The 16,371-nt window shown below is 44.6% G+C and overlaps 1 protein-coding gene across 2 annotated transcripts in view; it reads left to right on the plus strand.

Moving 5' to 3' along the window:
* LOC311521085 (programmed cell death 1 ligand 2-like) overlaps window positions 1-16,371 on the plus strand; it is a 36,484-nt gene that overhangs the window by 8,708 nt on the left and 11,405 nt on the right. For both annotated transcript variants that reach the window (XM_084629195.1, XM_084629194.1), the window contains exon 3: window positions 11,664-11,732. In XM_084629195.1, coding sequence (XP_084485321.1) covers window positions 11,678-11,732 — 55 coding nt within the window. In that variant the 5' untranslated portion in view covers window positions 11,664-11,677. The remainder of the gene's footprint in view (window positions 1-11,663; window positions 11,733-16,371) is intronic.

Here is a 16,371-nt window from a genome sequence, read left to right on the forward strand (position 1 = left end):
GGGGGGCTGGCGGGGTCTCAGGGCACAGTGCAAGCAAGCAGGCAGGGGCCTCTTCTGAGCATGGGCCCGGCTCCATGGAGCCCCTGGTGCCATTGTAAACCCAGCACTGGGAGTGGGACACAAAGAACACCTTCCCTCTGGCTGGCTGGGAGCAGGGAACACATTAAATCCTCTGCAAAGATGGTGGAGCTACCAGTCTGATATACACAACTTGGGAGCTGCCTGGAGCAATTCTGGATGACTCACTGCTGGGGACAGTTTTATTTCCCGAAAAATGAGTAAAGTTGAGGTTACTTCCTCTTATACTCCAATGTTACCAGAATCTCTGCTATAGTAAAAGCAGTGCTCCCATGTTTCAGTTTCTAAAGGCCGGATTCTGATACCCTTCATTGTGGTGAATAAAATCTCGCTCTATGAATATCCCATTGAAGTCAGTGAAACCACTTATGGAGTAGGGTCTTACCAGTGGTCTGTGGTGGCCTTTTGGTGTATCTGTGGTGCCTTTTCAAGCCAATATGTATAACTGAAGGTGGGATCATTAATGATCCATCGCCCCCTGGCTCCACCACTGCTCACAATCTGGCTCCACTACTGAGTGTTACCCGATGTGAAATAGGGTGCCAGAATCTGTCCCCCAAGGAATTTATCTAAGACTTTCCTTAGATCTTGGAGAAGAGGGGTAAATTTGTATATTTCTTCTTAGGGTCCCTTGTACATTACTATATTGTCTCACTGCTGACTGCGTAAGAGTTGTATAAGTCAGAAAAATCCAATTGTTGATGACCTTTGATACAAACTTCTACCATGTATATACACAAAACATCAAATTTTAGCAATGAGCTTCCATCTTAGCTGGTGATAAGTTCCATGTCTCAGCAGTGTGTGTGTTCAAAGAGGGAAGATGGAGTGTGGCGGGGGGAAGGGAAAGGGACCCAGGACTCTGTTTGTTTCCCCATTTAAGCAAAAATGTTTCCTCAAAATCATAATTAAGGAAGGAGGCAAAACCACTTGCAAGCAAACTTATTTAAAGTGCAGTTCACTAGAAATGTGTTCCTTAAAAATATGCTGAGTGGATGATTGTAATAGAGAGCCTAGAATCCAGCCCATGTAATTTGAAATGGGGCTGTAGGGCAGACAAGGGAACTGGGAATGTATCTTCCCCTACAGGAAATTTTTCAAAAATACTTGAGAATTGGTGCATTCCAGTGGCAAACGATTTGCTTGACTACCTGTCATCTCATGCAAGGACTGAATCCAGAGAAGTGGTGAATTTCACCAGAGGGTGGGAAATTACCCAAAGCATCCCTTTGATTTGGTGGTGGAATTTTAACAAGGTACTATCACTAACCCAACCCTCCCCCTCTCCGTCCCATTTAGCACATTACTGAGAAAACACCTTCAGTTATGTGCCTTTTGGTCCCCGAAAAGACCCACAAGTGTCAGTGGTAATTTGAGCCTAGTCCTTGTGAAATAGGAAGGCTGTTGTAAAGAGGATTATGGATTCTTTCCCTTCCTTTCTCACAAGCATTCTGTCACTCTCTCATACTCACAGTCCTGCTCACGCTTTCACAGTCTTTGGCTATGTCTTCACTTCAGCCTAGCCCCATGATAGGAAATCACAAGTTAGCTGTCTCACTTTATCCTAACTCAATAGAGTGCTTCACACTGTAGATGAGAAGTCAAGTACCAGACACTTGCTGTCACATGCCATGTCCACACTGGCACTGAATCTAATTGTGAGAGATACACAGCTCTCTGAGTGCATGTCCCATGGTTCACAGCACCACAAACACACTGCTCCACTCTATGCTCACTTTCGCAGGGCACTGTGGGACAGTTATTCTGTCCTCTCTGGGAATTGTGGGCAGAAATGGCCTAGGCCTGGAAATTCATTTTTGGGCCATGACCCAAGCTGGTGTGCTGGTGTGCTGTGTCCTTCTTGTGCTCTAAAGTATAGATCTTACTTGTCCAAACAACCGGGACCAACTGCTGCTGTTTTTTATGGAGGCCGTGTCTCTTTGGTGTTCTTCCGGAGAAGCTGGCACCAAAAAATGATGACTGCGTACAGAGGTGGCGTTTTGGCTTGGAGAACCCAGCAGATTGTTGTTACAAGCAGGAGACAAAACCAGCACCATGAGAACATGGTCACATGGACCCAGCTGCTACTGTCTTCCACGGCAGACCCCTCGCTCCTCCCCCGCCACAATGCTGACTTCCACCTCTGGATCAGAATCACAAGCACAAGGTGATGGACTACATCATGATGAATACATGGGATGACCAGCAGTGGGCCCAGAACTTTCATATGAGGATAGCCACATTTCTGGAATTGTGTTAGGAGTTTTCCCTGGCCCTCGAGCACGAGGACACTCTGAGGAGAAAGGTAATATTGGTCCAGAAATGTGTTTCTATCACTCTGTGGAAGCTGGCAGCCCCATGTTGTTAGTGATCTGTTGGCAATCAGTTTGTGGGTTGGCAACTTCACCTTTGGCACAATGGACATGGAGGTTTGCAAGGCAATTACTCCTGTGCTGGCCCCCAGAGTTGTAAAAGTTAGAAAAATCCCTGAAATAATTGCAGGGTTTGAATGGCAATGTTTCCCCAGCATCAGGAGCTGTTGTATAGTATACCCATCTTGCTACGTTAGAGCAAGTAATTACCTTAACCAGAAAGGATACTACACTGCCATCATGGCAGATTAATGAACACCTACAGAGGATGCATGGATAGAGTGCACAATGCCAGGATGTTCCAGAGGTCTGGCTTATTTCAGTATGGGCAAACTGATTCTTTATTCCCTCCTAGTGATATTGGAACAGAGGTAGAGTGTAAAGGATAGAGCTGATTCAGAGTCGTTCCATGGTTCCTTAACTTGCTCTAGCCCCAGCCAGAGTTGTCCATAAATTGGGGGACATAGTATCTTGGAGGTGGAACTCTGGGACTAGGCATGGGTCAGCAGAATAGCTTTGAGCTGACTGGCTCATGATATGGAAAAGTCTTAAACACGTCCCTCTGGAATGCCAGAACCTTCCTGCTCCCCCAAAATTTCACTTTGATAGGGGAGCCTTTTTTACCAGGGGGAAAGGAAGAGAGAGCAGTCCCAGTGAAATCAGCATTGGTAATTATGCCAAACTAGTACTAGGCTATTGTGCTCACAAAATGTTGGGGAAACTGAGGCACAATGGTCAACTCAGTTGCCCAAGGTCTCAGCATGAGTGAGTGGCAGAGCCGGAAACACAAACTAGGGATGGAACTCTGGCACCATTGAAGTCAATGGGAGTTTTAACGCCACTGACTTCAATGAAGGCAGGATTACATCCTAGGTTTCCGGGCCTTCTGTCCATTGAACTGTCCTCAGGTCTATGCCTAGACAGTTGAGACTGGTTTGAGACCAAACCCCAGGTCTGAATGCCCCCAAACTCTGGCAATTCTGGACCCAGCTCTGGATCAGAACTTGGTAGATAGGTCCTCCCAGTACGTTCGCTGAGGTGAATGCACTGTGTTAACATTCCAACAAGTAAATGTCTGAACCCAACTATGATTTACTGAGAGGGAAAAATAGGAAGTGGTGCTTCCAAGCAACTAATAAAATGTATAAACATCAGAACTGCCCTGGAATTTCCCCTTCCTTTTGGCTTCTAGGACCCAATGAATATGTTATAGTGATGAAGCAGATCTAGCTGAGTTCTTTTACAAAAGGGACAGCAGGAAAAACTGGGTCCTGGCATGTACCCTGAGCCATTTCCCTATCTGTCAAAGACTTGTAGCCTTCCAATTGCTTTTATTTTCCTTCTAAGGAAAAAACTCCTTAGAAAAGAATTAATTTTCTTTCTGATTAACTTCAGAGAGTTAAGGGCACTAAGTAGGCTCCGCCTGTAGAGTCCTGGTTTTCAAATGTGCTGCATATCCAAAATTCCAGGGGAAGTGAATGAGTGCTGTGGGTGCTCATTACCTCTGAAAATTAAGCCTTAAATCCTAATCTAACCCTTCTTTTAATAACCTCAGGTGTCAGTGTCTATGACTGCCTCTGATGTCTCTCACACACATTAGTTACTCTCAACTCCAGCTCTGTACAATAAAATTTTATTTTGTACAGCCTCTTTCATTGAAACTATATGTCAAAACATTTTATGGAGTATAGTGTATTTTACAAATGACTTTATACTGAAGAATGTATGACAGCATATGATATGGCACAGAACACAGCAAAGCTTGCAGCCACAAGGTTAATAACAGAGGGAGAAACTATATGAGATTTTAAAAGAGATGCATTGACAACTGATGAGATAGAAAGATATAGAAAGTCTGTCGATGCAAGAGCTGTGGAGGTGAAGGCTCTTGCACCAACAGTAGAGAAATTCTGGGAAGGGGCAGAGGGGAAGCTGGTGCTAACAGAGCAGCAGGAATGGCAAGGTTAGGAGAAGACTAGAAAGAGATAAGGTGCATAAAGTTGGCAGAAATGTATTTCTTCTTGTGTTTGAGGTTACTAGCCTATTACTATCTTGAATAGTTTTGTGACATCTGATGACTCTACAACTCTCAGAACATTTAAGAACTCAGTCATGTCCCCTAATCTCTTTTCCAATGAATACAATACACCTAAAGTCCCTAAACTCTCCTTGTAATTATGCCACCCAAGATCCTTATCATCTTCACTGCTTCCTTCTATACTTTTTCTGGTGCATCAATAACTTTCCTGTAATCTGGTGCCCAGATTGTCTACAGTATCCTAGGGATGATCTTCCTCGCTGCTGTTCATGTGGTCCCATACTGAGGTAGTCTATTTATCCAGCCTATTTTTTAAACTTTTATCATTTCTGACAGACACTGAATCATAGAGTATGAAAGTTAATCATAGAAATTGGGCTAATTAGATCATGAAGTGCACCACAAGCCAGTGAAGAATTAGGAACATAGAAATTGCCAGACGGTATCAGACTCATTTTGTCCATTTAGTCCAGTTCCTATCTCCAAATGTGGTCAGTACCAGACACTTCAGAGGAAGATGTAATAACTCCACAGTAGACAGATGTGCAACAGAGATTGCTGTAAGCTCTAAAGCTTGACATTTCTATCACGTCCCATTTTTTTGCGTTAACTGTTAAAATTGTGGATGTTCTTGTATTCCATATAAATGTTCAGTTCCTTTTTGTCTTTTATTAAGTTCTTTGCCTCAATGGCATCCCGTGCCAACGAGTTACACAGTCTGATTATGCACTGAGCGCTAAAGGCTTTTTAAATCAGTATTTAGTTTTCTACCTTCAATTTCATTTCCATGTTCCCTATAGTACTTTTTATTTTATTTTATCTACTTCAGTGATGACAATAACAATGATTATGGTAGCCCTCAGAGGCCCGAAGCAGAAATTGGAGCCCTATCATTCAAGGCATAGTAAATATATATAACAAAATGACAGTCCCTGTCCCAAAGAGCTTACAATCTAAATGTAAGAGGAGAGACAACAGACAGATACATTTGGAGGGTTGGGGGGACGAGCAGAAGGTATCAGTGAGACAATTTATATTAAAGTTCCAAGTGATGGGGCTTCCACCAAATGAAGTCTGTTCATTTGATTGTTCCTAGCTGTGAGGCTGCCTTCTTTTACCACCCCGGTAATTTCTCCTCCTCCTTGGTTATACAATTTAAATACTTGTTGCTTAGTCAACCTACATGGATTTAATTCTTGTAGTCTTTTCTTCTAAGTGATTCCCTCTTGAATCATGAACCCTTTTGTTACTCTTCTTGGAACTCCCTCTAATTTGTCAATATCTGACTAGTAGTGAATATCATTAATGTGTTATTTCCCCTCCCATTTAAGATCATGGAGATGTTAAATAAGACTTGCCATTACACCAGTCTCTGCTGCTCCTCACTGCAAGCCCCCTTCCAATATCACAAGTAACATTTTTCATATCTAAGGCTATGTTTTAGGCATGGGCATTTTTAGTAAAAGTCATGGACAGGTCACAGGCAGTAAACAAAAATTCATAGCCTGTGACCTGTCCATTATACTGTATACCCCTAACTAAAACTTTGGCAGGAGGCTGTGGGTGATCTGGGGGGAGGGGCGGTCGGGGCACCGTGGGTGCTGGGGGAGGTGGCCTGGGACCCCCGCTGGTGCAGGGAGGGGCATGGCCCATGGCCTGCTGCCCAGGACCCCTGTTGGGGCTGGGGGGGGAGTTGGCAGGGCTGGCAGGGGCTCCCTACCCAGCTTCACATGTCCCTGCAGCTCCTAGGCGGCAGAGAAGCCAGGGGGCTCTGCGCACTGCTCCCACCACAAGCACTGGCTGTGCAGCTCCCATTGGCCAGGAACCGCAGCCAATGGGAGCTGCAGAGACGTGGCCTGTGGGCATGGCCAGCATTCAGCGCAGAGCCCCCTGGCCCCTCTGCTGCCTAGGAGCTGCAGAGCCATGCCAGTGGAGACGGGAAGCTCCCCACCCGGAGGTAAGCGTCCCCCCATACCTTCCAATCCCCTGGCCCTGGCCCTGAGCCCCCTCCCACACACCCCAACTGCTGCTACTGGTCCAGGGGCTGCCCGAGAGGCTCCCCTGAGCCAGCATCAGCCGCTGCAGAAGTCATGGAAGTCACGGAAAGTCACTGAATCTGTGACTTCCATGAGCTCTGTGACAGACTCACAGCCTTATTCAAACCCTCTCCAGATTTGAATTATTTTTTAGAGTAAGATCTGTTAAACTAAACTACTACATGCCACAAGGGGCTACAGCAATGGTTCCCTCAACCCACCCAGCAATATTGTTAACCTATCCAACTATACTCTTAGCCCAGCAGAAGCAGCTGTCCTATCTCGGGGCCTCTCCTTCTGCCCCTCCACCCCCACGAACATGATACAGTTCTGTGGTGACCTGGAATCCTATTTTCGATGTCTCCGACTCAAGGAATATTTCCAACATACCTCTGAACAACATACTAATCCACAGAGACCTCCCTACCAACAGTACAAAAAGAAGGATTCTAGGTGGACTCCTCCTGAAGGTCGAAACAGCAGACTGGACTTCTACATAGAGTGCTTCCGCCGACGTGCACGGGCTGAAATTGTGGAGAAGCAGCATCACTTGCCCCATAACCTCAGCCGTGCGGAACACAATGCCATCCACAGCCTCAGAAACAACTCTGACATCATAATCAAAAAGGCTGACAAAGGAGGTGTTGTTGTCATCATGAATAGGTCAGAATATGAACAAGAGGCTGCTCGGCAGCTCTCCAACACCACTTTCTACAAGCCATTACTCTCTGATCCCACTGAGAGTTACCAAAAGCAACTACAGCATTTGCTCAAGAAACTCCCTGAAAAAGCACAAGATCAAATCCGCACAGACACACCCCTGGAACCCAGACCTGGGATATTCTATCTACTACCCAAGATCCATAAACCTGGAAATCCTGGACCCCCGTCATCTCAGGCATTGGCACCCTGACAGCAGGATTGTCTGGCTATGTAGACTCCCTCCTCAGGCCCTACGCTATCAGCACTCCCAGCTACCTTCGAGACACCACTGACTTCCTGAGGAAACTACAATCCATCGGTGATCTTCCTGATAACACCATCCTGGCCACTATGGATGTAGAAGCCCTCTACACCAACATTCCACAGAAAGATGGACTATAAGCCATCAAGAACACTATCCCCGATAATGTCACGGCTAACTTGGTGGCTGAACTTTGTGACTTTGTCCTTACCCATAACTATTTTACATTTGGGGACAATGTATACCTTCAGATCAGTGGCACTGCTATGGGTACCCGCATGGCCCCACAGTATGCCAACATTTTTATGGCTGATTTAGAACAACGTTTCCTCAGCTCTCGTCCCCTAACGCCCCTACTCTACTTGCGCTATATTGATGACATCTTCATCATCTGGACCCATGGAAAAGAAGCCCTTGAGGAATTCCACCATGATTTCAACAATTTCCATCCCACCATCAACCTCAGCCTGGTCCAGTCCACACAAGAGATCCACTTCCTGGACACTACAGTGCTAATGAACGATGGTCACATAAACACCACCCTATACCGGAAACCTACTGACCGCTATTCCTACCTACATGCCTCTAGCTTTCACCCTGACCACACCACACGATCCATCGTCTACATCCAAGCTCTGCGATACAACCGCATTTGCTCCAACCCCTCAGACAGAGACAAACATCTACAAGATCTCTATCAAGCATTCTTACAACTACAATACCCACCTGCGGAAGTGAAGAAACAGATGGATAGAGCCAGAAGAGTTCCCAGAAGTCACCTACTACAGGACAGGCCTAACAAAGAAAATAACAGAACTCCACTAGCCATCACCTTCAGCCCCCAACTAAAACCCCTTCAACACATTATTAAGGATCTACAACCTATCCTGAAGGATGACCCAACACTCTCACAAATCTTGGGAGACAGGCCAGTCCTTGCCTACAGACAGCCCCCCAACCTGAAGCAAATACTCACCAGCAACCACACACCACACAACACAACCACTAACCCAGGAACCTATCCTTGCAACAAAGCCCGTTGCCAACTGTGCCCACATATCTATTCAAGGGACACCATCCCAGGGCCTAATAACATCAGCCACACTATCAGAGGCTCGTTCACCTGCACATCCACCAATGTGATATATGCCATCATGTGCCAGCAATGCCCCTCTGCCATGTACATTGGTCAAACTGGACAGTCTCTACGTAAAAGAGTAAATGGACACAAATCAGATGTCAAGAATTATAACATTCATAAACCAGTCGGAGAGCACTTCAATCTCTCTGGTCACGCGATTACAGACATGAAAGTCGCTATTTTACAACAAAAAACTTCAAATCCAGACTCCAGCGAGAAACTGCTGAATTGGAATTCATTTGCAAATTGGATACAATTAACTTAGGCTTGAATCGAGACTGGGAGTGGCTTAGTCATTATGCAAGGTAGACTATTTCCCCTTGTTTTTTCCTACCTCTCCCCCAGACGTTCTTGTTAAACCCTGGATTTGTGCTGGAAATGGCCCACCTTGATTATCATACACAATGTAAGGAGAGTGGTCACTTTAGATAAGCTATTACCAGCAGGAGAGTGAGTTTGTGGAGGGGTGGAGGGAGGGATGAGAAAACCTGGATTTGTGCTGGAAATGGCCCAACTTGATTATCATACACATTGTAAGGAGAGTGATCACTTTAGATAAGCTATTACCAGCAGGAGAGTGGGGTGGGAGGAGGTATTTTTTCATGCTTTGTGTGTATATAATAAGATCTTCTACACTTTCCACAGTATGCATCCGATGAAGTGAGCTGTAGCTCACGAAAGCTCATGCTCAAATAAATTGGTTAGTCTCTAAGGTGCCACAAGTACTCCTTTTCTTTTTGCGAATACAGACTAACACAGCTGTTACTCTGAAATCTGTTAAATGCTTTACTGAAATCCAGATATGTTATTACCTACCATGTTTCTCTTCATCCACTGTTTCTGTAACAGAAAAAAAAGTTATTTTTCCTCACCAATGCACCCATTGCAAATAATTCAGATCTTAACCCACATTGTGAACTAGAGAACTTCAAAGATTGGGAGAGCCATGGAATTCACACAGTTGGCCAGCTATTCAGTAAAGAAACTTATTAGAGGTCAAAACTAACTTTAAGTGGTCCAGTCTCCCCTGGTGCTAGTATTTTCAAGTCAGGCACTAGGTTTTTCAACTTTCTGGAAAACCTGTTTTATACAGAAAGCTAACTTTAATAGAAGCGATTGTGTCCGGTCAATTAGGAAACAAAAAAATTATAACTAATTTATATCAATCGTTGCAGACAGCTTTCCCAACAAAAAAGTGCCCATATATGACACACTGGGAGAAAGGATATGGATAGACAAATAGCCTCAGAGGAATGTGGTTTGATTTTGAAAAGACAACCAGCAACCTCACTCTGTAGCACAATAAAATAAATTTCCTTAAAATACTATTTCAATGGTACCCCACACCAGTCAGGTTAAAAAATAGAGAGAGAAACTGAATGCGGATAAATATTGGAGAAATTGTGGTGAAAGAGGAGATTTTATCCATATATGGTGGACATGTCCAGTCATTAGAGAATTTTGATGCAGTCCATAACCAAGTATCCCAAACTGTTGGATATTTATTACCAAATGTTCTTTGGTAATCCTGCTGGAGCTTCCTAGTGGAAATGGTCACACAAAAGGAAATGAAGAATTAATTTCTCATCTGCTAGTAGCAGCTTGGTTATTGGTAGCTACTCATTGGAAAAAGAAAAAAAGCCTAACCAATGAGGAATAGTTCAAAAAAAATGGAAGGTTTTGGTTATGGAAAAAATAACTCCCCAATTATATCCCCAGCAAAATAGACAGAGGACAGATAGATACTTAGATATCTAAGTTATTGGTTATCTAAGACTCTGAGAATTCACAATTTTCAGTGAAGGCTGAGGGAGCTGCAGGATCACAGTGCTGCTGAAAATCAAGTCCCAGGCATCTCAAGTTAGGCACCAAAAAAACTGACTCAAATCTAATACCCATATTGTTCTGGTGAGCTCAAAAATTTCTCCATGTATTCTTTATTTCCTTATGTTTATTTCTGTGTCTATTTTGTTGGCTTTATTGGTTGTGTGTCTGTGTCTGCTTCATTTTATGAAAATAAAACCTGTTCCTTATTTCCCATCTCACTAGCTCTGGCATTCCTTGTTATTTAAGACTATTTCATTCCATTGCTTTTTCTTTTGTTTACCTGTTTGTATGAAAAAAGTACAAAGAATAGTCTCTTTGTTAATAATCAATGGCGCAAAAGGCTGCCCACAGTAAAACTGGATTTATTCCTTTCAGATGCATTATTTATGGGCTGTCTTTTTATTGTCAATACAGTATGGTACTTTGTGGCATGTACTGTAGCAAGACTGCATGCAGAGAGAACAGACTATATTTTCCCCTCCAGAAAGTCCCAGAAAGTCACAAAAAATCTAACCTCTTTTGACCAGACTAAAGACCAGACTTTCCCTGGCCTTTGCATGGGTGAGTGGGAGAGAGGATAGAAGGAGGCCTTGCTTTCCCTTGTGTGTCCTACATTGAGACCTAAAACAAGTACAGGCCATGAGCACAGAGGTCTCATGTGAAAACTCCACTAAAAGAGTGACTGGGGTTGAGAGGAGATAAATCAGGAGTATTCTACTATCAAGCCACAGAACATGCCAGACTCCTTCAGCTATGGGAGTTTGGGAAATATGTTTATCCATGTACAAAGCTTTACAGACTATGAAAATTATCTTCAGTTGCTTATAATATTCATGGGTACAGTTTCAAAGTAGAGTTATTGTAGTTACTGTAAGAAATAATCCTGGAAAGTAACTGGTGTCGATAAGTCCCCTGGACTCTTTTGAAATCATAAAGGCTCAGGTGCGGCGCTCTAAAAGCAGTTTCCCTGTTTTCAGTGTCAGAGTTCAGTGTACCATAATATATGGCATGTGCCTGTGCGTCATTATACTCCAGAAAGTTACTTGATTCAGTCAGCATGTAAGATCCTATTTATATTTTCTGACTTCTAAGAACCTTGGAAAGTGGTTTAACTTTTAATGGTAACTTTATGGTAAAGGAGTTTGTTACATCTCAGCATGATAAGGCAGTTGTGAAAATTTAAGTTGCTAATATTGTTGTGTTTTAGACTCCTCTGAGAAAATGTTCAGAATCCTGCCAATCCTGATACTGGAAGTGCAGCTGTACTTGATAAGAGGTAAGAGATCTTCTCTTTTAACTAAAAGAAAAGGAGTACTTGTGGCACCTTAGAGACTAACAAATTTATTTGAGCACAAGCTTTCGTGCGCTACAGCTCACTTCATCGGATGCATAACTGTCATCAATATAACTGACATAAGAATACAACCTTAGCCTGTATACATGCATTTCAAAGTCTTCACCAAGATTTGCAAAGGTGACTAGTGATTTTTCAGAGCTCTGTTTTTGGGCATCCAACTGGAGGTGGCTTGTAGGGCAGGATAGTAGCCATGGGTGGGCCACAGGCCACCCTCTTAGCACCCAGGCCCACCCTTGTAGCCCCGGTTCTGCTCCAGCCCCAGCGCTTGCCCCCCTCCGCCTGCCCACCTGGTGCTCCAACTGGGGAGTAGTGTCGAGGGCTCACCCCATTCCTGCCCGCAAGCCCCATGCCCCAACCCTGCTCCCCAGTTGGAGTGCCGGGCAGGCAGAGTGGGGTAAGCCCCTGTACCCCAACCCCACTCCCCAGGGTGCCCGACTGGGCCCTGGGGGCCCCTGGCCAGCATGTCCATTGCCTCCCGCAAGACGGGCTGGAGAGAGTGGGGGGGGGAAGCATCCCCAATCCCTCCTTCCCCCCCACCCCTGCCCTCTGTCATTGCCCACCCACCCAAAGTCAGGGCCCCCCCAAGTATCCCATCCCGGCTACACCATTGTTGTAGGGGCCAGATTTTCAAAGGGTAGGTGCTCAGCACTTCTAAAAATCAGGCTCCTTTAAGAAATCTCATATTGGGCATCCAAAAACGGAAACATCCACAATCATTAGTGACTTTTAAAAATCTTGGGTGTTTCCTTCCAAGTGGCACCCATCAACTTTTCCATAAACGGCCATTTTCTTAACTTTTCTTCACGCATATCCACTGATCCTTTTGTCTTTTCCTCTCTATCTAATCTATTTATCTAATCTAGCTACTTCATGTGATACCTCCATCACCATGGCAGCTGAGCACCTAAATCATCCAATCCTCATCACCCGAAAATTATCAGGCTTCTAACTACACAATAACTCAGTCTTTCACATTCAGTGAAACTAAATGACTTTAACTGGATAAGAGAGAAATTAAACAAAATAAAAACAAAGGCCTCAAATGAGTCCAATCCTATTATTAAACTGTTAGTAATTATTAAATATTTGATTTGTGGTAACATCAAAGGCCCCACTCAGGATCGAGGTCCCATGTACCAGATGTTATACAAATACATAAGAAGACACAGTTATGGACTAGAGACAAGTCAAGGAATAGGCTAGCTGTCCATATAAGGAATGGGCTAGGGAAAATAATTCTTTGGGCCCAGATCTCTGTTGTCCTACTATCCTTCTACCCACTGAGGAATATCTCCAATATAGAGGCTATTTGGATGGTAAAGCCAGCTATGCTGGTCCTTATAGTCCCTGTCTTAGGGGCTTCTATCTAAAATACTTATATGGCCCCCATCACTGTAGTATCTGAGTGCATTATAATCTTGAATGTATTTATCCTCACAATACTCCTGTGAGGTAGGGAGGCACTATTACCTCCATTTTACAGGTAGAGCACTGAGGCACAGAAAGACTATGCACCTTGCTCAAGGTCACACAGGAAGTCAACGCTAGAGAGGGGAATTGAACCCACATCTCTTAAGTGTTAGGCTGGCATCTGAACTACAGGACCAGCCTTCCTCTCTAGGCATAGCTATGGGTGTGAGTATGGACGAAGCACTGTAGAACCCTGTGTACTCTTGGTTGCTGCAGCTGCCTGTAGAGCAGCAGTTCCCAAAGTGTGGGTCATGGCTTTAAGTGGGGTCGCGGCAATCCTGAGTGTATGGAGGATGGCATTTTACTGCTGTAATGCAGAGGTGGGCAAACTATGGCCCGCGGGCCACATCTGGCCTGCACGACAGTCCTGCCCGGCCCCTGAACTCCCGGCCAGGGAGGCTAGCCCCCAAACCCTCCCTTGCTGTCCCCCTTCCCCTGCAGCCTCACCTTACTGCACCGCCAGCGCTCTGGCCCGCTGCTCCTGCCGGGCAGCACAGCAGCATGGCTGGCTCTGGCCATGTGGCGGGGCTGCAAGCTCCTGCTGCTCTGAGTGACACGGTAAGGGGGCGGGGGGTCCCGAGAGGGGGTAGTCAGGGGACAAGGAGCAGGGGGGGTTGGATGGGTCAGGAGTTCTGAGGGGGCAGTCAGGAGGTGGGAAGTGGGAGGGGGCAGACAGGGGTGGATAGGGGGCGGGGGCCAGGCTGTGTGGGGAGGCACAGCCTTCCCTACCCAGCCCTCCATACAGTTTCACAACCCCGATGTGGCCCTCAGGCCAAAAAGTTTGCCCACCCCTGTTCTAATGGCTGCCACTGACAGTCCAGGAGAGTTTCATCATTTCATACAGTTTAAGCCCAGAAGGGATAATCAGAGCATCTAGGCTGACCTCCTGTATATCGCAGACCATTAAATTTCACCCAGATGCCCCTATGTTAAGTCCAAAGACTTTCATGAGACCGAAGACTTTCAGTCCTCAGGAGACTAAACTATGTGCTACAGGCAGCAAACTGGAGTGACCAAGGTGCTACCAGTGCCTGAGGTCCCGGCAACGGCAAGAAACTGATTAGGTGAGAGATGTCCAGATACCACACCACATGCTATAGAGAAAGGTGAAAAAAAACCCAGGTGCCTGCCAACCTGACCTGAGGGAAATTCCTTCCCAACCCCAAACCTAGTGATCAGATGGACCCTGAGCAAGACCCACCAGCCAGGCATCTAGAAAGAGGATTCTCTGTATCCCTGACAACACTGGTCCTCCTCATCTGTTGTCCCATCTCCACTGTAGCCAATCTCTGATGCTTCAGAGGAAGGTGGAAAGAGAAAACAAACACAAGCCTAGAATACATCTACCCAGTTGTACATCAGGAAAAAAATTCATTCCTTGCTCCTGCAGGCGACCTGCTGAACCCTCTGAAGCATGAAATTTGATTATAGTTTTAATCTTATATTATATATCTTAATGCACAGCTGCAAGTGTTATGAACATGTGGAGGTAACACTGTTCTCCCCATGGGCCGATGAAGGAAAATGGTGAATGGGGGATACATAGATTCACAGGTTCCAAGGCCAGAAGGGACCACTATGATGAGCCACCCTGATCTCCCACACACAAAGGCCATAGAATTTCTTCCAGAAGCTGGATTAAAGCATATCTTTTAACCAGATATCTGATCTTATTTTACAGACTCCCAGCCATGGTGAGTCCACCACCTCCCCCCGAAAGCTGTTCCAAAGTTCTTTTACCCTCTCAGCTAGGAAATTGCGTCTTATTTCAAGGCTGAATGTGACTTATGTCAACTTCCAGTCATTGGATCTTGTTATGCCTTTGTCAGCCATGTTGAAAAGCCACCAACCACCAGGATCAATAGAGGATCAGGCAGTGTGGAACTCTACTCCACCACTTCTCCTTCCTTCATCCCCCACATCCTCCCACATCTGTTCCTCAGAATGACCCACCATACATACAGCTGGGGCTGGCATGACTGCGATAAGAGGTAGTGGAGTTGCCTCTGTCAGCCTTCTGCATATAGAGAGTTCCATTATGCAAAAGGAATTCTTCGCTGGCTATCTCTAGACATTATAAGGCCATTTTGTACCACATAAGCAGTTCAAAGTACTCTTAGCAGACTAGAGAAGCCAAAATATCTATTAAATACTGCTGAGGATAAAACCTTCACTTTACTTTTTTCTAGACATCCAAATGCAAATGGAAATTACAGCACAAAGATATTCTTTCGCTCTGGTTTATTATTTCACTTTCACCACAAGGTGCAGTTGAAACCATACTTTCTGTGTAAATATGAGATCATAAATGATATAGATAAAAAGGAAAAGCTTGAAACTCTTTTATATCATTCTTTCTTGATGACAATTGCTAACAAGCGAAGCAACGATCACACTGCTAAAAAAAATGAAGTTTTTCCTACTGATATTTCATTAATTTATGACACAAAAGTTGAGGATGCACGAGTAGCTATCTGGATTTCTCTTGATTATCACTATTAATGATTGCTAGCACTACTGCATTAAATCTGTCACTGTATTGTACAGGTGACATTACAAATAAAATAAAAATAAGATATAAGGAATTTTATAGTGAAAATAACATTATGCATCAAATAAAGATTTAAGGTGTAAACAGTGTGCAGCAATAAATATTTCAGGCTCATGTGACTGAATGTCTCAAATGTCATGAAATTTAAACTTGGCAGCTAACTAAAGGAATTGTTTTGCCATCCTTTCTCACATGAGCTTGTACCTAGCTCTGCAAGAAGTCCCACTGACGAGATTCATTAGAACTATTCATGGAGCTACTCCACGTGAGTAAGTGTGGCAGAATCAGAACTGCAGTGATGATTGAATGCTGCATTGTGTGATGCCTCTGGTCTATAAATTCCTCCAGTAATGTGTACTTACAATGGGCAAAATTTTGCTGTCCTTTGCATATGTGTGTATCCACAGTAAAGCTATTGATTTCAAAGGAGTCGCACTGGATTCACACTGATGTAAAGGACAAAACAAATTGGCTTAGCATGTCCACAAAGGATTGTTCCTTTTAGAGAAACTTCAGGGTACACAAGGTACCGTAATG

This window comes from Lepidochelys olivacea, assembly GCF_965140295.1.
Source record: "Lepidochelys olivacea isolate rLepOli2 genome assembly, chromosome: 5".
Classification (NCBI taxonomy): Eukaryota; Metazoa; Chordata; order Testudines; family Cheloniidae; genus Lepidochelys; species Lepidochelys olivacea.